The sequence below is a fragment of the Stomoxys calcitrans genome, chromosome 2, assembly GCF_963082655.1.
Source record: "Stomoxys calcitrans chromosome 2, idStoCalc2.1, whole genome shotgun sequence".
NCBI lineage: Eukaryota > Metazoa > Arthropoda > Insecta > Diptera > Muscidae > Stomoxys > Stomoxys calcitrans.
In genome coordinates, this window is record NC_081553.1 from 98,723,891 (window position 1) to 98,744,549 (window position 20,659).

The following is a 20,659-nucleotide window of genomic DNA, read 5'->3' on the forward strand; positions in this document are numbered from 1 at the left end:
AATATGAGGAAGGCCTACCAACTGACCAAAAGAATAAAAACCTACCAATTTGGGTAGGAACTTACCAAAAACGGCAACTCTAATGGCAACATGTACATTTGGAACCATTGTTATCTTATTCTAATAATTTGTCAAATTGAACAGTGGAATGTTCGCATCACATTTGAGTAAGTGAATTCAGGGCTTGCTCCAGGCCTTTACAGTTGAAGACAGCGCAAAAAGGGACTGCCAATAATATAACGATAAAACAAGTATGATCTAAATCGGTCAATAACCTAATATAGCTCCCATATAAACCAATCATTCGATTCGACTCCTTGAACACTTATAGAAATCAATTTTATCCTATAATAAATTTTTATCTATAATTTTGGTCTACTATATTTCCTTTTTCCTCGTAATGTCTTAAGAAACAAACAGACAAGCCCCTGCCATAAGCAACTGTATTATTCAATGTGACATGACTTTTAAGTAACTAACTCATCCCACAACCTTTAAATACCAAAATTTACCAAAAATTGCCATATACATTTACACCCCATTGGTTGTGATATTTGCTCAATAAACAAACTTGAATGCAGCAGAGACACAAACCAAAAGCTTGAAAAGTCCATAAATTAAGCAACAGCATCCTTTTATGCGCACGCCCTTTTTATCATCTGTCATCTGCTGCAAGGATGCTAAAGGAACGCACACACACACACACACAGGACATCAGCCATGCTGATAGAGGAATCACGACTTACTCACTACTTTTTAGCTTTAGTACATCAACAGCTTTCGGAGGCAGCACAGCATAAATTCCAAAAAAATACCAAAAGGCCGCAAAATGCAGTGTTTATAGAAGTTACTACAGAAGTGACACTAACTGAAGAAGACTTTCATATCTTTTCATCTCCCAAAAAGAAATAAGGCAAATCGATTCTAAGTTTCAAAAAGTTTTTTTTTTTAAACTCGTAACGCAAAGCTAATAGTTAATGTGTTAAAATTTGTGGCTTAAAAAATGAACACGGTGATATTGGTGATGATTTTGGGCCATCTCCTATTTGGCCAAGTTCCCAATTGCAATGCTTTACCGGATGTAATAAAAATTGGTAAGGAAAAAATTTTCGGTGACATTTCCTCATTGTCTTCACGGTTAGGATGTATCTGCCTATGGACTTTTCCTTGTGTGTGGAGTGATTTTTTTTCTCTTCCATGATTGTGTGTACGGTGGTGTTATGTGGTGCTGTGTGATGAGACCTAGGCATTATGATGTTGTGGTACTACATTGGGGGAAAAAAATGTCATGCGTATGTGTGCGTGAGAGCTTGACAGAGTATGAATAAGCTTCTATGTGTGAGTGAGCGTATGAGTGGGTGCTAGTGTTTGGTTATTGTTTACGTTTGTTTGGAGTACTAAAAACACGCACAGACACTCCCTCCCGCGCCCCATCTGTGAGAGCACGAAAATAAGGATAACAACAAAGGCGAGTTGTAAACAAATCGTAATTTTCGATTGAAACGTGCCATGAAGCGGCTTTCTGCTTTCGAATGGCAACCAACAATGTGTTTGTATTGTGTGGCGCAAATAGTGACAGTTAGTAGTGTTGCTGATTTTTTTTTCGTCTGTTTACATTCTCCTTTGTTTTTATTTATCCTTTTTGCGGTTATTTGCGAGAAAAACGTGTCCTTATCGCTGTGGGCAAACAAGCGACTATTTGTTCGATGCTACAATTTTGTTTTACCATTTTTTTAAGGTGGCCTATTTCACCCCTCCGATGATAACCAGGAGTTGGCTTTTCGCCAAGCCGTGGATCGTATTAATGCAGATCGCCTGATTTTGCCCCGTTCCAAGTTGGTGGCACAAATTGAACGTATATCTCCCTTCGATAGTTTTCATGCTGGAAAAAGGGGTAAGTAAAAACTTTATATCGCAATTTTATATGGATAAATAACAGATCTTAAACAATAAAGACAATGTAAATTAAAATGTAAATGGAAAAGTTGGATAAGATTTTTATGACCTGGCGTAGAGTGATCAACACAACGCTTATCAAAATCAGAGTTTACGAGGAAATCTAAAAAAATTTGCCCAAGAAACCATAGGTCTAATATTAAAATACTTTCGGGTTTTAACGATAACGTCCGTTCGTCGCACAGTGGGATGAGAAAAAAATAAGTGGAAAAAAGACTGCCATTTTTGAACGGATAGAGATATCTTCATGAAATTTTATATGGTTATAGCTGAGGTGTTATCCAGTTTATATACAAAATTTTCACTTTTGTGAGAAATAAAATTCAAATTGAAAATATCATAAAACCAAAATTAATAAACATATCGTTCTAATTTTTCAAAAATTTGTAGATGAATATCTTTTTAAAAAAATAATTGCAAATTTTGGCCCAATTTTTTGATGAATACACCAAAAATGCTCACACTGGGAATTTTTGTCACATTTTCACATTTTTTCACATTGGAATTTCTTAGTAAAATGTCCGTAGAGACCTCCTTGGATCGCGCAAAAAAGTTTTTGTATGCAACTAATTGCATACAAAAACTTTTTTATTTGGGGCAATGAAAATATGTTATAAAGTTGGAGGTCTCAGCTTTGGGTTTTGAGAACTCGATGGGTTTTCCCAGTTTTTTTTTTTTTTGGTTTAAAAATGCGAATATTGTACTTCACAGATCTCCTATTAGAGTAAACACAATTTATAAAAATTACGCTTAAAACGCATCTACATTAAGTCTTTCTTACAGTACAGTAAGCAAAATTGATAGTGATGGGCCAAGTTTTCTGCATAGAGACGAAACAATGAAATTACCTTTTTTTACGAAAAATGCCAAAAAATTATTTTTTTAAATTTTTCGATTTGTAACGCTCATTACTTTTGACTGAAGAATCGGACCTTAACATATATCGCGACAAAAAAATAGTAAATTTTATAAGATTTCCAAATCGGTTCAGAAATGCTTTCACAAGCAACAAAATACGAGACAAGCCTCTGAAAATTTCAAAAAAAGAATTTGCTAGTCAAATTTCTTGCACACTATAAAAGGTATCCCGCACATTTAGGCCTGTTTTTTGTAGGAAATTTTGAAAATCGGACCATAAATGCGCTTTTGACAGCCCGAACAATATTTTGCAGGACCGAGGTGACCAATTTTGAAGGCCCACCAAAGGCCCCTGGGACTTCTAGTGCCCTGACATTTTGCATATAAACTGGATAACAACTCAGCTATAACCATGTAAAATTTCATGGTTATTTTATTTCCACTTAACTTTAGACCCTATACCACTACTGTGGTACAGGGTATTATAACTTAGTGCATTTGTTTGTAACACCCAAAAGGAAGAGAGATAGACCCATTGATAAGTATACCGATTGATTCAGAATAACTTTCTGATTCGATTTAGCTATGTCCGTCTGTCTGTCCGTCTGTCCATGTTAATTTGTGTACAAACTACAGGTCGCAATTTTCATCCGATCGCCTTCAAATTTGGTACAAGCATGTTTTTCAGCCTAGAGACGAAGCCTATTGAAATTGGAAAAAAATGGGATCAGATTTGGATATAGCTCCCATATATATGTTCGTCCGATTTGCAGTAATAATGCAATAAAAAGGTCATTTGTTAACCGATTCTCTCGAAATTTGGCAGGAAGGATTTTTTTATGACTCTCGATATTGCTGGTGAATTTCATGGAAATCGGTTTAGATTTAAATATAGCTCTCATATATATATGTATATATATATATATATATATATATATATATATATATATATATATATATATATATATATATATATATATATATATATATATATATATATATCCCCGATTTGCACTCCTAGAGCCATTGCCAGCGCATTTGACCAATCTTCCCAAAATTTTGTAAAACACCTTCCTCGACGACTACCACAATATATGAGAAGTTAGCTTGAAATCGTTTCAGATTTGGATATATTTCCCATATATATGTTCGTCCGATTTTGAGAAATATTGCAATAAAGTGCTCATTTGCTAACCGATTCTCTTCAAATGTGGCAGAAAGGATTTTTTTTGACTGTCGATATTTATGGTGAATTTCATAGAATCGACTTAGATTTAGATATATTGTAGCTGTCATATATGTATATATAGCCCAATTTTCACTCCAAGAGCCACTGCAAAGGCATTTATTGACTAATTTTGCCAAAATTTTGCATAACGCTTCCTCGACGACTACCACAATATCTGAGAAGTTTGCTCAAAATCGGTTCAGATCTAGATATAGCTCCCATATATATGTTCGTCAGATTTTGGCTAATTTCCAATTATGTTGTCATATGTCAATCGTAGTTATTAAAGTTTGAACAAATGCTCGAAATGTGATAAGGATTGTTTAATAACCCATCTGAAAACATCTGTTTGGTTTAGAATTAGATATAGCCCCACATTGTACTTTTAGGGTAGGTGTGGGCTATTATACAGTCGGCACCGCCCGACTTTTGCCCTTCCTTACTGGTTTTTCCATCTCACTGTGCGTCGGGTGGTATCTTTATATGAGATCTACAAATAACCAAACGGGAAATGATTTTGACGAAATTAAGCAGAGAGTATAAGCACATTCCCTGCCAAATTTGGGTAATAGCCCTCTCCATGCGAAATTTCGTGCAAACCGGGTGAAATGGTGGGTACTACGTTCTTATATGTGTTAATCAAGCAATATGTATATATGGGAGCTTGATTTAAATCTGAACCGATTTTTACCAAAGTTCATAGCGTTTTCGGGATTACAAATTCGACCTTCACCTTAATAACAAAAACGGACAAACGATACGGAAAGAATACACGGACAGACGGACATAGCTTTTTCGTCTGAGCATAGAAGATAAATTAGTTATAGGTGGATTTTATCGTTATAAACCGAAAGATTTATTATGATTTTTGACCTATGGCTCCTTGGGAAAAATTTCTGCGTATTCCCCATGAAGTATATATTCTTCTGTCTGTAGAAAGCGCCATTTTGGACCATATTTAGACATAGCATCCATATAAATCGATCTCCCAATTGTACTTCTTGACGCTCTAGAGGGCTTTATTATTATCCGATTTAGCTGAAATTATGCACAGTGACTGTTTTTATGATCTATACATGTGCCAAATATGGTCTGAATCGGTCCATAACCAGATATAGCTCTCATATAAACCGATCTCCCGATTTTATTTTTTGAGCTACTATAGAGTACAATTCTTATCTGATTTGGTTGAAATTTTGCACAATGGCATCTACTATGGTCTCCAACATACAAACCAAGTATGGCCTGAATCGATTCATAACCTGATATAGCTCCCCTAACATAGCAATTCTTATTCAAAATGCATATTTGCCCATGAACATTTCATTAAGGAATGGGGGCAAACTTCATTAGCACAGTGATAGGACCTCCTTTTTATAGCCCAGTCCGAACGGCGTGCTGGAGTGCGACACCGCTATCAGCTATAAGTAAATATAATTTGATTTCCAGCTTATTCATGAAGGCTATAAAATGGTCGAACAAGACTCAATTTACAAAATGCAAATACATAATGAACAGGGGTTCCGAGGGGCCCAACACAACTGATTGTGTTAAATTTCAGAGAAAGCGGTTAATAAATTCACTTTTTATGGGCCTAAAACCTTAAATCGGGCCTTAAAACCTTATGGGCCCAAAAATATAACTCGGTAGATTAGTCTATATGGCATCTATACATAAATCTGAACGAATCTCGGGCTTATGTACTGGGATGTCGAGAGGCCTTACATAACTCCCAATGTCCCAAATTTCAGCGAAATCGGACAATAAATGTGCCTATTATGGGTTCAAGACTTCAACTTGAAGATCGGCATATATAGCAGCTATTTCCAAATCTGGACCGATCTGGGCCAAATCAAACAAGGCTGTTGAGGGGCTGAACATAACATGCGCCTGTTATGGGACCAAGACCACAAATCGAGAGATCGGTTTATATGGCAGAATCTGTGCAAAGTTTCAGCTCATTATCTTCATCTTTAAAGACTGTAGAGTGATTTCAACAAACAGACAGACAGACGGACGGACATGTCTAGATCGTCTTAGATTTTTACGACGATCAAAAAAAATATATACTTTTTGGGGTCGCAAATGGATAATTCGATGTGTTGCGAACGGAATGACAAAATGAATAAATCCCCTGTCCTTCGGTGGTAGGTATAACAAGTAAGAGCGTGCTTAGTTCGGCCGGGCCGAATCTTATATACCCCCCTATGGAACGCATTTGTCGAGTTCTATGCGAGGTGTATCTTTTTGGGCAAACAAAGAATATTGAATACGAACTGTTATGCTATTGGAGCTATATCAAGTTATAGTCCGATGAATGATGAATATTGTGGAAGTCATTGCGTATTATTTCAGTTCATTCGGATAAGAATTGCGCCTTGTAAGGCTCAATAAGCGAAATCGGGAGATCGGTTTATATGGGAGCTGTATCAAGCTATTGATCGATTTAGACAATATTAGACACGTATGTTTAAGGTCATGAGAGAAGCCGTTCCATAAAATTTCTTCCAAATCGGATGAGAATTGAGCCCTCTTGAGGCTCAAGAAGTCAAGATCCCAGGTCGGTTTATATGGCAGCCATACCAAAACATGAACTGCTTTAAATCATACTTAGCGCAATTGTTGGAAGTGATACCAAAACACCACTTGCAAAATTTCAGTCAAATCGGATAAGAATTGCACCCTCTAGACGCTCAAGAAGACAAGACCCAAGATCGGTTTGTATCGCAGCTATATCAAAACATGGACCGATTTGGCCCATTTACAATTCCAACCGACCTACACCAATAAAAAGTATTTGTGCAAAATTTCAAGCAGCTAGCTTTACACCTTCGAAAGTTAGCTAGCTTGCTTTCGACAGACAGACGGACGGACGGGCATGGCTGGATCGACTTAAAATTACATGACGATCAAGAATAGAGAATATATACTTTATGGGGTCTCAGATGCATATTTCAAGATGTTATAAACAGAATGACGAAATTAGTACACCCCCATCCTAAGGTAGAGTGTATAAAAATTAATTCAATACAGAAACAATATTCGCGAACCTGGTCAACTATAACAAACCCCCTTAACAACCAAACCCCTTAATTCAATGTTTCTTGATAACACAAACGTAGCAGAAGTCAAAATAATTTTAGAAAACTTTTACTCCAGAAAAAATGCAAGAACGGATGAAAAACTATGCCGGATCAATATAAATAATACGATACTGACGGATCTCATAAAAAGATATTTAAACAAATCAATTATTCCCGATCTTTTGAAAATGTCCATTATTCGTCCCATCTGTAAAAGTGGCTGCAAATCTACCTATGAAAATTACAGACTTACATACATTACCATTAGCAGTCATTGAAAAATAAGCAGTAGGGGCTTAAAAAACGTATTAATCAAATACAGTATAATAAACAAAACTCAATATGGAGATTAATCAGCTTCTGGGAAAATTCACAAATGTTATAAACCAAAGCTTTTCCGAAGCAGTGTCTAGTCATGTTTACAAGGCATTGTCATTTCCAAAGCTGCTGAATGTACTAGAAAAGACTGGAATAAAAGTTCAATGTTTAATCGTACAAATCCATAAGCGGGACAAAATGAAGAAATCGCAACGAAATGAACAACTAAACCAGATGGTATCATCTGGTTAAGTCCCACCAAAACTTATCCCCTCAACAGAAATGTCCTTTATATTCCCCGATTACGAGTGCCTGCACAAAGAACTGATGACTATCAACAAGGAGATTAAATTTTTGCTACAGAAATTGAAGACGTAAAAACATTTAAATATCTAGGAATGCTATTAGACTGCAGTATTAGATGGAGACCTCAGATAGATAATGGCAGGAAACAACTGCTCAAGTTATCATACTATTTCGAATCCGAACCAGCTATGCAGAAGGGTCTTACATATGGCATATAACTGGGCTAGACCCAGAGGTCTCGATGTTAACCCAGAGAAGACTGAAAAATGCCTTTTCACGAGGAAGTCGAAGGTGTGCCAATTTAACACACCACGTTTCCTCAATAAGACGATTTCGATATCTGACAAGGTCAAATACTTAGGTGTGATCTTGGACAGGAAACTGATTTGGAAATGTCACATTCAGAAGCGTACTGAGAAGGGTCACAGATGTTGCGCACTACGTAGACGGACCATAGGCTCAAAATGGGGCCTGAATCCGAGGATAGTCCACTGGCTTTACAGGAGAGTGATTAGACCAATATTTAATACACCTCAGTAGTTTGGTGGACTGCGATGGAGAAAAAGTGCAACGATATACAACAGGTTCAGAGAACATGTTGTCTTGGCATAGGCGGAGCGATGAGGACCACTACTACTAGGGCTATGGAGACCATTCTAGTTATTCGACCCATAGACATATACATTTAATGTGAGGCAGCCATTGCGGCTATGAGACTTAAGGCGATGGGAGAATGGATTGAGGATTGGAGCAGGTCATACCATCGCGGTATAACCGAGGCGATGGTAGAGGGAATCGAAGAGGTTTCCGATTGGATACCTGAAACAACACTTGAAGTTGAGTGCGAGACACTGCTGCCAGTGCCACAGTAATGGATTGACGGAACCCTTGTATTGCCATCTGGAAGATGATGTTACACGGATGGATCAAAGCAAGGAGACAGAGTGGGCCTTGGGGTCTAATTGAGAACCCAGGGACTGAGATCTGTCTTAGACTGCCTGACCATAATACGGTCCTGCAGGCGGAGATCCAGGCGATCACGGAATGCGTGAGGTGGTGTAGTGTAAACTGGAGTAAACAGGCCATTAGAGCAATAAGAACCGGAACGGCAAGATCACGAACAGTGTTGGAATATAAGAAGAAGATTAACGCCTTCTCTGAGGATGGCACGACCCGCATCGTTTGGGTGCCATAGTGGAGTAACTAGTAATGAGAAAGCATACGATTTGGCAGCGAAGGTCAGAGTGCCGTCAATAAATTTGGTTAACCCGAAACTTTTCGGGTCGACGTAGTCCGAGTAGGCCTCGGATGCGCATGCAACATGGTGGAACAGCGAAACGTTCGGTAGGGCGGCGAAAATACTATGGGAAAAGAAGTAGGTCAGTATAGCTCTCAGTATCACTGCGGGACACATAGGACTACGAGCTCACTTATGTAAAATTGGTGCGGCAAGTGATGGCATATGTAGGGCATGCGGGGAAGATGGTAAAACGTTAGAGCATTTCCTATTCGCGTATGATAGTTACCGGCACTTAGGTAGGGACATAATACCAGACATGAACCAACTTAAGGGCGTGGCATGGAAAACAATTTAGGATTTCGTCAGTAGCACGGAATTTCTAACATTGATTTTCTTTTTCGAGGTTACTTTTTTAGTATTTAAAGCGCACAACAAGCCGATTACTGGTTTAGGTGTTTATCCATAGTGGGATGGGGAGAATATCGAAATCATTCTGATAAAAAAAAACTTGGCGACTCGAATTCGCTTTAGGTTCAAACCCCACAGTCTGCCTCAGTCGTATGCCACCTTCGAAACGACCTTCTGGCACAGCTGATTCCGACACCTCCCACTTATCAGTATGTAAAAGGTGATTTCTTAAGAGCTATAGGAACATTTTTCAAAAAAAAAAAACACATAAAAGTCAGAAAAATTCATGAAATCTTTATTTGAATCGATAGTACAGTCCTGCGCCTTAAATGCTCCGTCCGCTTAGTACAATTGTGTTATACTCTTTCCAAAGTTTCGGACGGTATCTCACGAATAAATGCTTCAATGTTGTCTTTCAATTCGTCAATTGAAGCGGGCTTGTCTGCATAACATGAGCTTTGACATAGCCCCACAAAAATAGTCTAAAGGCGTTAAATCGCACGATCTAGGCGGCCAGTTGACAGGTCCCAAACGTGAAATGAAATGATTACCGAACTCGCCTCTCAATAAGTCCTTTGGTACGCGTGCTGTGTGGCATGTGGCACCGTCTTGTTGAAACCACATGTCATGCAAGTCAAGCCCTTGGGCAACAAATTTTAGATTTCATCTCACGGTGGCGCTCACCATTCACAATTATGTTACGATTCGCATCTTTGAAGAAGTATGGTCAAATGAAGCCACCAACCCATAAACCGCACCAAACTATGACTTTTTCCGGATGCATTGGTAGCTCTTGCGATGCTTCAGCCTGATCTTCATTCCAAAATCGACAATTGTGCTCATTTACGTACCCATTGAGCCAAAAAAGAACTTTGTCTCTGATTACAATTTTTCGATAAAGTAGTGGACCTTCGACTAGCTTTCCAAAAGCCCATTCACAAAAAATTCTGTCTTGTCGTTCGGCTTCAATTCCTGCACCAGCTGTATTTTGAAAGGCTTCACACCTTAATCATTTCGCGAAATTTTCCACGTTATTGAGTATAAGAATCGACAATTGATTAGCAATTGCGATATTTTTTTCAGTTTGCACTCTACATAAGCGAGTTGATGGTTTAATGTCCAACAATGTAAAATTGGTGCGAAATTTAGTCAAAATAGCCCCATTTGCCGCTTCTGTGGGACGATTAAACTGACCACAAAATTTGACAGTGAAACAAAACACGAAGGGCGCGTGAACTGTTTAAACCAGTGTTGGCAAAAAGATAATAGCTAAAAAATCACCCTTTATTATAAAATTTTTCAGTCAGGATCAGTAATAGAAAATTTATGGTGGCCACGGATAGGAGTGGCTGTGGCGTGCCCTGTGCCACCCAATCATTGATTCTCACGTCATACCCACAATTTATCCACCTGTTTCTATGGCGTAGGGCTTATCCAATCCCAAGACCCGGTCTCCAGGTACTGGTCTAAATATTGGATCAATGTATCGGTCCTCACATTGTCAAAAATCCATTGTCAATGCATACTAACGCGTGTACATATCGCCATCGAAAGTTTCTATCAAATCACATGATTGTGAAAACCAATTAACATCACCAATTGTTGATGTCAATGTCCAAGGTATCCAATGAACATATTGGATAACTGGCTTAGGTGTATGTCCATAGTAGCATGGGGCGGATTAATATCTGCACCCTCTTTTCAACCTAACCTAACCTAACATATTGCAACTGCATATCGTCTTCCGATATCGAAACCAAAGCTTGACAATGCTGCCAGTACAGAACATACTAGTCAAGCATGCACAGGTGTTTTCACATTTCCTACATATCCAGCTTGCCAAGCATTGAAAACAATTTCCTTGATTGTGGACACATTTAGATAACAGTCTATGCTGACCTTAAACAAGTAAAAACGTGCAAGTTCGGTCGGGCCTGATTTTGAGAACGCAACACTATGGATTCTACCAAAAATCTTCACAAATTATCTTAGTTGAAGGCCATATGGGTACCTTACATTACTAATTTTTGCCAAATCAGGCTAAAATTGAAGCTTCTTGGGGCCATTGAGGAATAATCAAGAGATCGGACTATATGGGAGCTATATCAGGTTGTAGACCGATTTGGACTATACTTTGCATAGACTATATATTGCATCACTTGCCGAATTTCAGCCAACTAAGATAACAATTGCGGCTTCCAGGAGCTCAAGATATCAAGTCGGGAGTTCGATTTATATGGGAGCTACATCAGCTTATTGACTGATTTGGACCGTACTTGCCACGGTTGACAGAAGTCGAAGAAGACATTTTTGTTGTTAGACAATATAAGCCCCTTCTATATACATGTTAAGTTTGGTCAAGAATGGTGCTATAAATTTAATGATTTGTTATAAATAAATACTCTTGAATGTTACTTACGTGGTATTAATCCAAACAGAACAAGTAAGGACGGACTAAAGTCAGGCGAAGCCGACCTTGATACCCTACACCGGATTGGATAAGCAGGCTAAGTCGTCGAATTTAAAAATAGCTTAAATTTTATTTGCAGAATTTCGATCAAAATCCGTACATATTGTAGGAGCCATGAAGTAAATAATTGTGAACATTTTTGGGGGAGATAAATTGATAAATGCGCCAGCAAAGGCCCTTAAGGTTAAAATCGGGGGATGAAGCTATATCTAAAACTGAACAAATTTCTAAGGAATTCATTAATCATTAGAAGAGTTACATGAGACATCTTCGTGCCAAATTTTATTGACTATTATTCAAAATCGGACGAAAATATATATGGGAGATATATCTAAATCTGACCCGATGTCTATTGAATTCAATAGCAATACCGAGAGTCATAAGGGAATCCTTTGTGCCAATTTTCGTGTGAATCGGTTAACTAAAGACCAAATTATTGCAATACTAGTTCAAATGGATGAACATATACATGAGAGTTATATCCAAACCTGAGCCGATTTCTATGAAATTCCCCAACAATGTCTTAACTTATAAGAGAATCCCTTGTGCAAAATCGGTTTACAAATGACGGTATAATTGCAATTTTAGTCCAAATCGGATGAACCTATATATGGGAGCTATATCCAAATCTGAGGTATTATGAATTAGTTATAATACCTTATACACTAATAGGGTATAAAAAGTGTGAAAATGGACTCTTTTGAGATATCATTTGCGGCGTTGACAAGACCATTAACGTGGCATCGTCCATTCCAAATAGCATCCTTCATTTAGTCCTGAATGTGTTAAGTTCGGCTGATCCGAATCTTATATACCCTCCACCATGGATCGCTTTTGGCTCGTTCTTTGAATAACTTTTTCAAATATATAAAAGATAGATCTACAGATACAAATGGACCGTACTTGTCATGACTATTAGAATGCCAAGTTTAAAATTTTAGCTAAATAATTGCTGATAAATGCTTCCTTACCCTCTAGGGAACGGAAAATCGAGCGATCAGTTCAAATTGAAGCTATTTCAGGTTATAAACCTATTTGGACTATACTTAATTTTTGGATGGTTGTTGGAACCCATAGCAATGGCTTGTAGAGGGTCAGGAAGTCAAATCTGAAAATTGGTTTATATGGCAGCTATATCGTCCAAAGCAACTCAGATGTTGGCATGTCCGCCTATGACGCTGAACGCCTGGTCTTGAAACCTGGCGAGAACATCAGAAAACTTTTCAGCCCTCCTAATGCTGTCGAAATTTGCGGAGTTCTTAGACATTTAAAAATATCTTCCATAAACAAACTAAAAGTTGCCGCACTGCTGCACGCCGTTTGGACTCAGCTGTCCAAACTTGAATCGGACAGCACTCAGTGTCACGCCAGAAATGTTCCCATGTTTCTAAATAGAATGTGCATGGGCAAATTTGAATTTGCATATATCAAGTTATGAACCGATTTAGACCATTCTTTGCATAGTTGCTGCAAACCAAAAAAAAAAAAATCAAGCACCTAAGTATACTCCTTCGGCAGTTAGCGTGCTTTCGACAGGAAGACAGACGGATGGACAAGGCTTAATCGACTCAGAATATCAAGAGGATCAAGAATATATAAACTTTGTTTTGTTTCAGTAAAAAATTTCGATATGTTACAAACGGTATGACGAAATTAGTATAACTCCATCCTACGTTGGAGGATAGGGTATTGGCAAAATACCGTTTTTTCTATCAGTGTAGTTGATCGTTATTCTTTTTGAGATGCCATGAAGATCAGGCCGACAGATAGACACACCATGAAATCACCATATATTCTTGTGGTATCTCTGAACACTTCTAGCTCGTCAATATGATGCTCTCAACATTTTATTCTTCAAATCTTTTCTAAATGCTCTACCTTTGAATATTCTATAGCAACCTAAATTTTCATTTATCCAAATCTTTGTATCATAATATCTATCACAAGAGTACTTTGTATTACTTTAACGTACATAAAAAAAAGTTCACAAAGTACGCGAAACTCTTCTAATAAGGATCACATCCTCGAAAACAAAAAATGAATCAACAATCTCAAACAAAAAGGCAGTGAGTGACTTAAGGAATAATACGCAAGGATATGCTCTTACATATCATATCCTGTTGGATTTAAAAACTATGCAGAAACATCTGAATCCGGAACGTAAATACTACAAGTGACTAGTCTAATCCAAAGCCCTCATGCCTTCACAATATCCCTGTACACAATTGTTCCCGTCCAATGTATTTGTTTGTATTTTCCGAAAAATGTTTCTTTTCGCTGTGTGTGTGTACGTGTGTGCATGTAAGATATCCTTTTTTTGGGAGGATGACTGGAAAACATTAAGAACATTGTTGAATACAAGTTAAAAGAATGTTGAATGTAATTCTTGTAAACTGCACTTCAACACACCCACACTCTACCACATCACACGACAAAGGCATCATCAGGTGGATATGGAAAATATAAAAGGATACGTCCATGCAAGTACAGAATACAAACACAAGTGAAAAGGCCAAGTCATCCCCACAGAATGAATGACACGACCCTTTCCTTGGGGTTGGCACATACATAAGGTATCATCCATTTCCTACACTGCCAGCTGAAAGTGGAATTGTGCTTTTTCGATATGACTGACGACTGATGAGACACCACCAAGCAGCCAGATGAATGTAATCTTATGTGACGGACATAAATGTGTCCTCCTATGCCATAGGGCAACAATGTTTAAGCTGAACAGTGGGTTGCATCGAAATGAAATTATTTGAAGATTCACAAATTTACAGTAGCAAAAATCAAGCACATAGAAAGCTCCAAAACCTAAAGCCACATAAAAATTGGAAAGGCTGCTATTAGGATCTATAAAAATTGAATAGGCTCTTAATAATGAAAACAATCTAAAAGAAATGCATCAACACCAACAATTCATTTTTTTATTTTTTTTGACTGCAAGGCGCTTAGCAAAAGTTCATTTACTATTCGAAGGATATATCGTTATAGGATTGGGGTTTACTAAACTATTCATACCGTTTTTAAAAATCTTCTGATTGCTGTAGGTCATAGGGAATTTCAAATGAGCCATATCTGTTCAGAATTAGTTATAACTCCGATATAAAGTGTCTCTTCGATTTTTCTGATATGGCTGAAGTTTTGCGCGAAGGGTTTTGTTATGATTTCCAACATCCGTGGTAATTATGATTCAATTCGGTCTACAACCTGATGTATTTACTTACATTAATTTACTATAATAGAACAATTGTTTCATTAGCCGAAATTATTTAGAAGAGCGTTCCAAGAGATTCGATCTTCTGCGCAACTTCTACAATAAAATCTCCGACACCAAGTTTCGAGATGTTTTTCAACACTTGATATTTCTATCGGAGCTTTGGTCGTCCTGGTTTGCGTTTACCACAATCAGCGCCATCAAAGAGCTTCTTCGTGGAGCTTCTTTATGCACTTCGTGGTTCATACGACGCCAATATTTCATCAATACAAATTGGTCCATAAATTTTACGAACAATCTTTCTCTCAAACGCTTCAAGCACTGCCAAGTCTGCTTTCACAAGTTCTTTACCAATTCTTTCAAATATGACCGACTCATGATTAAAGGTATCACATGATAAGCTGTCTCCCTGTCTGAAACCTCGTTTGGAATTGAATAGTTCGGAGAGATTCTATCGTATTCTTACTGAGCAATGTATATCAGCAAGCGTCATTATGCAAAGATTTATTATTTTACAGATATACCGAACTCAGACATGGTTAGAGATGCCTTTGACCGTATAGGGCTGTAAGCAACGAAGATATAAGAGTTACATCTCCTTCTCGGTTCTTTTCCAGAAATTGACGCGTTGTGAATACCTGGACTATGGTGGATTTACTAGGTCTAAGCTGCATTGATAGGGCCCAATTATTTTATAGACTTTAAGTTGTTATCTTACTAACTTACGCCTCCGTAGTTTGGTGGACTTCGATGAAGAAAAAGTACACCATAAGGAAAATACAACAGATTCAGAGAACATGTTGTTGTTGTAGCTGTGTAGTGTACACTGAGGCGGCAGCCCTTGCTGATGCAGGACTTCATCGGGTCAGTCCGCTATGTACAACCGGCTGCCATGGGATTGAGAGAACATGTTGTCTTAACATAGAGGAGCGATAGGGACCATACAGGCATGGGGCGCATTAATATCCGCACCCTTTTTTAAACTTAACCTGACCTAACCTAAGTTGTAATCTTTCACACCGTACACTCGAGAGTATATTGTTTGCGATGGGGGAGAGACATTCTTCTGTAGTTGACACATTCCGGCTTGACTACTTTCTTCTGTACGGGACATAGTATGCTGAGGTTCCAATCATCGGCTATGTGTTCTTCTGGACAGATCGTGCTAATGCATACGCATTATCCGATCTTAAATTGTCAAGCGGCAATCCATCGGCTCCTGCTGCCTTGACTTACGTCTTTCTTTCTACTTTTTATACCCTACACCTCAACTGTGGTACAGGGTATTATAACTTAGTGCATTTGTTTGTAACACCCAGAAGGAAGAGAGATGGACCCATAAAAAAGTATGCCGATCGACTCCGAATCACTTTTTGATTCGATTTAGCTATGTCCGTTTGTCTATCTGGCTCCCCGTCCATGTTAATTTGTGTATAGGTCGCAGTTTTCATTCGATCGTCCTACAATTTGGTGCAGACATGTTTTTCGGCCTAAAAACGAAGCCTATTGAAATTGAAAAAATCGATTCAGATTTGGATATAGCTTCCATATGTATGTTCGTCCGATTTGCAATATTGCAATAAAATGGACATTTGCTAACCGATTCTCTCTTATGACTCTCGACATTATTGGTTAGTTTCATAGAAATCAGTTCAGATTTAGATATAGCTCTCATATATATTATTCGCCCGATTTTAACTTCTAGAGTTACAGCAAGCGCATTTTTTTAACAATCTTGCCAAAATTTCGCACAACGTTTTCATAGACAACTACCACAATAACTGAGAAGTTTTCTCGAAATCGGTTTAGAAGATTTTGTCAGATTTTGGGTGATTTGTAATAACTTTGTTTGAACTTATTTGCTCGAAATTTGATACGGATTATTTAATAACCGATCTAAAAACACCCGCCATGTCCATCAAAATTGGTTCAGAGTTGGATATAGCTCACACATTGTACTCATAGGGTAGGTGAAGGGTATTATACAGTCGGAACGGCCCGACTTTTGCCCTTATTTTCTGGTTCTTTTTGCGGAATAGACTTTTGTCCACTCATTTTCTTGCGATACCATATCTTCATCTGGCTCGTTGACACTCTTGGTCGTACCATGGCTTCTTGAGGGAGCCATGGTACCCAAGTACGGCATTTTCCATAGAGTGATCAATGGTTTGTCACTGCGCCGAGACAAGGAGTGCTTCCATTAAGCAACTGGGTCAGTCGAATAGAGTATGCCGCTTCCATCTTTGTGCTTGCAGCTTTGCAATATCCAGCTCCCGTTCAGTGTCGCAATTTTGTTGCCACGCTTAAATGGGTGTGAACCCTTACTGCAGCAAGATAGTGATCCTAATCTATGTTCGTCCCTCGGATCATTCGTACATCTAAAGCGGATGAATGAATACGCGTGCGTGGTGCTCACAGTTATCCCGTTTGGGGATAACTTATGCTTCCATATAAACCAATCTCCAGTTTTTACATATTGAGCCCCTGGAAGCCACAACAACTGTACTGAGTACGGTTCAAATCGGTCAATAACCCATAAACCCACTTCCAGATTTCACATCTTGAGCCACTGGCAACCGAAAGTATTATCCGAAATTTGGCACTTAGTGATTAATTATGACTTCCAACATCCATGGTAAGTACGGTGCAAATAGGTCTATAACCTGATATAGTTATCATATAAACTGACCAAAGAATCTTAACTTTTTGTCTGATTTGACAAATGCTTAAATTACGTACCCTACAACTTAGTTCATTAAAATTAGAATGTCGGTCAAAATAACAGCTTATAAAGGGTGATTTTTTGATTTTATCTTTTTGGCAACACTGGGTCAAACAGCTCACGCACGTTTCGTGTTTTGTTTTACTGTCGAACATCTTCAGTTTGGTCTATAATTTAACCATGAATCGTCTTACAAACGAACAACGCTTGCAAATTATTAAATTTTATTGTCAAAATGCGTGCTCTGTTAAGAAAGTTCATCATGCGCTTCTTTAATTCAGCGGCCAAACTCATTTTTGGCGCAATAGGTACGTAAATAAGCAGAATTGTCTATTTTGGAGTGAAGATCACTCAGAAGCATTGCAAGAGCGGTTTATGGGCTGGTGGCATCATTGCACCGTACTTCTTCAAAGATGATGCGAATTGTAAAGTAACTGTGAATAGTGAGCGCTACTGTGATATCCTACTATTTTAATGCAACTCAATATTCCAAATTTTGGCGAAATCAAGCATTAATGCGCCTGTTAAGGGCTTAAGACCATATACCGGGAAAGTGGTCTATAGAACAGCTATATCTAAATATGGTCCGTTCAGTATTATCTTCGCTTTGGACAATCAAAAGTCTTTCCAACTCACTGTTCCAAATTTCTGCTGAATCGGCCAGTAAATACGGCTGTTATGGGCTCAAGACTTTAAATCGATCATTATGGCAGCTTATCACAACGTGGCTCGATCTGGACCATATTTGATTTGGATATCTCGGGGCTTGTACAACTAACTGCTGCAAATTTTTGGTGAAATTGAGAAATAAGTACGCATGTTATGGCCTCAAGACTCCATACCGGGAGATCGTATCCATAAGGCAACTATATCTAAATATGGTCCAATCCATATCATATTCGGTTCATATATCAGAGGTCCTAGTACAACTCATTGCTCCAAATTTCAGCAACGCACAGGGAATGTGGCTGTTATGGGCTTAGGACCCTAAATCGGGAGTTCGGAAAGTAAGTCTATATATCCAAATATGGTCCGTTTTAACCTTTTCAAGAACATAAACTCCGTATGAAAAGAACACGGATCATGCCAATTTTCAGCTCAAACGGCCTCATAGACATACACACGGACATCGCTTAATCGTCTTAGAATTTTACGAGATCAAGAATATACTATGTGGGGTCGGAAATGGATATTTCGATGTATTCAAATGGAAAGACTGAATGAATATACCCCATCCTGTGGTGGTGGATATAAAAATATTTTAGGAAACATCTAGTACAGGATAAACACCAAGACGCTTAAACAAATTTTCATCGGAGAATGCATTAGAAGTGTGCACTAAGTAAAAATGTGTTAAGTTCGGTCGGGCCGAATCTTGCGGACCCATCACTATGGATTGTACTAAAAATTTACAAAATTTCTGGCATTTCATCCGAATCTTGCGGTCCCATCACCATGGATTGTACTAAAAATTTACAAAATTTCTGGCATTTCATCCAAAAATCGAGAGATCGGTTTATATGGGAGCTATATTAGATCATACTTACCACGTATGTTGGTAATCACAACAGATCAATGGTTAAGAACCATGTGACAAATTTCAGCCACATCGAATAACAATTGCCACAAGGGGAGCAAGATATCAAATTGGTAGATCGGTTTATAAAGGAGCTACATCAGGATATAGACCGATTTGAACCATACTTACTACGGATTTTGGAAATCTTAGAAAAACACTATGTGCCAAATTGCAGCCTAACCGAACTACAATTGCGGCTTCCAGGGATTTATGATCTCAAATCGGTAGATCGGTTTATATTGGAGCTATATCAGGTTATAGACCGATTTGGATCGTAAATGACGCGGTTGTTGAAAGTCGCAACACCACACTACGTGCAAAATTTCAGCCGAATCGGAGAACAATTACGGCTTCCAGACGCTCAAGATTTCAAATCAGAGATCGGTTTACATAGGGACAATATCCAAATCTGAACCAATATGAACCATTTGCAATCCCTAACTGCCTGCAGCAATGACAAATACCTGTACAAAATTTCAAACGGATATCTTTATACGTTCGACCGCAATCGTGATTTCGAGAGACGAACAGACTGACGGAGGGACATGGTTAGATCGACTTAGAATACCACCATGAATATACATATTTAATTTATGGGGTCGCAAATCAATATTTCGAGGTGATACAAATACAAATGACTTCATTAGTATTCCCCCTCATCCTATGATGGCGGGTATAATAACGAACTTGACATTTATTATCAGCGACAAGATTTGTCTTCTATAAATAAGCCAGGACGGCTTTTTATAGCCTTATCGATTGAATGAAGGGTAGCAGGGACGTAGCCAAGATTTTATTTGGGGGGCACATATTATAACTACAAATCAATTAAAAGTACCATGGCACCCCCCTGGCTACGTTCCTAGAAGCCTTACTAACTTCAGCATTCCGTTTGTATATATATTCTTGGTTGTTATGACATTTAAGTCGATCTAGTTTTGTCCATTCGTCCGTCCGTCGAAAGCATCCTAACTTTGGAACGGGTATGGTCCGGATCTATCATTTTTTTTTTTTTTTTTGTTTTCAATCAACCAATACGCAGGGAATGTCCCCTATATATGCAATGCATTGCGTTGGATAGGATAGTAAAGGATAAAAGGTGAAAAGAGGGAGTGGTATTGACACTTGCTTTGAATTTCTGGATGAAACAGGAAATATCTCCCATATAAACCGATTTTCCTCTAGAGTGCACAACTATTATTCGATTTAACTGAAATATTGCACATAGTGCATTGTGATGGCTTCCAACATCCTTGCCATGAACGATCTAA

The 20,659-nt window shown here is 38.2% G+C and overlaps 1 protein-coding gene across 1 annotated transcript in view; it reads left to right on the plus strand.

Annotated features, from left to right (window-relative positions):
• Window positions 1-780: 780 nt before the first annotated feature.
• Window positions 781-20,659, plus strand: part of LOC106089452 (glutamate receptor ionotropic, kainate 2) — a 39,712-nt gene continuing 19,833 nt past the window's right edge. Inside the window, exons 1-2 of the mRNA XM_059361838.1 lie at window positions 781-1,094; window positions 1,739-1,894. Of these exons, the coding sequence (XP_059217821.1) occupies window positions 1,004-1,094; window positions 1,739-1,894 (247 nt within the window). The 5' untranslated portion in view covers window positions 781-1,003. The remainder of the gene's footprint in view (window positions 1,095-1,738; window positions 1,895-20,659) is intronic.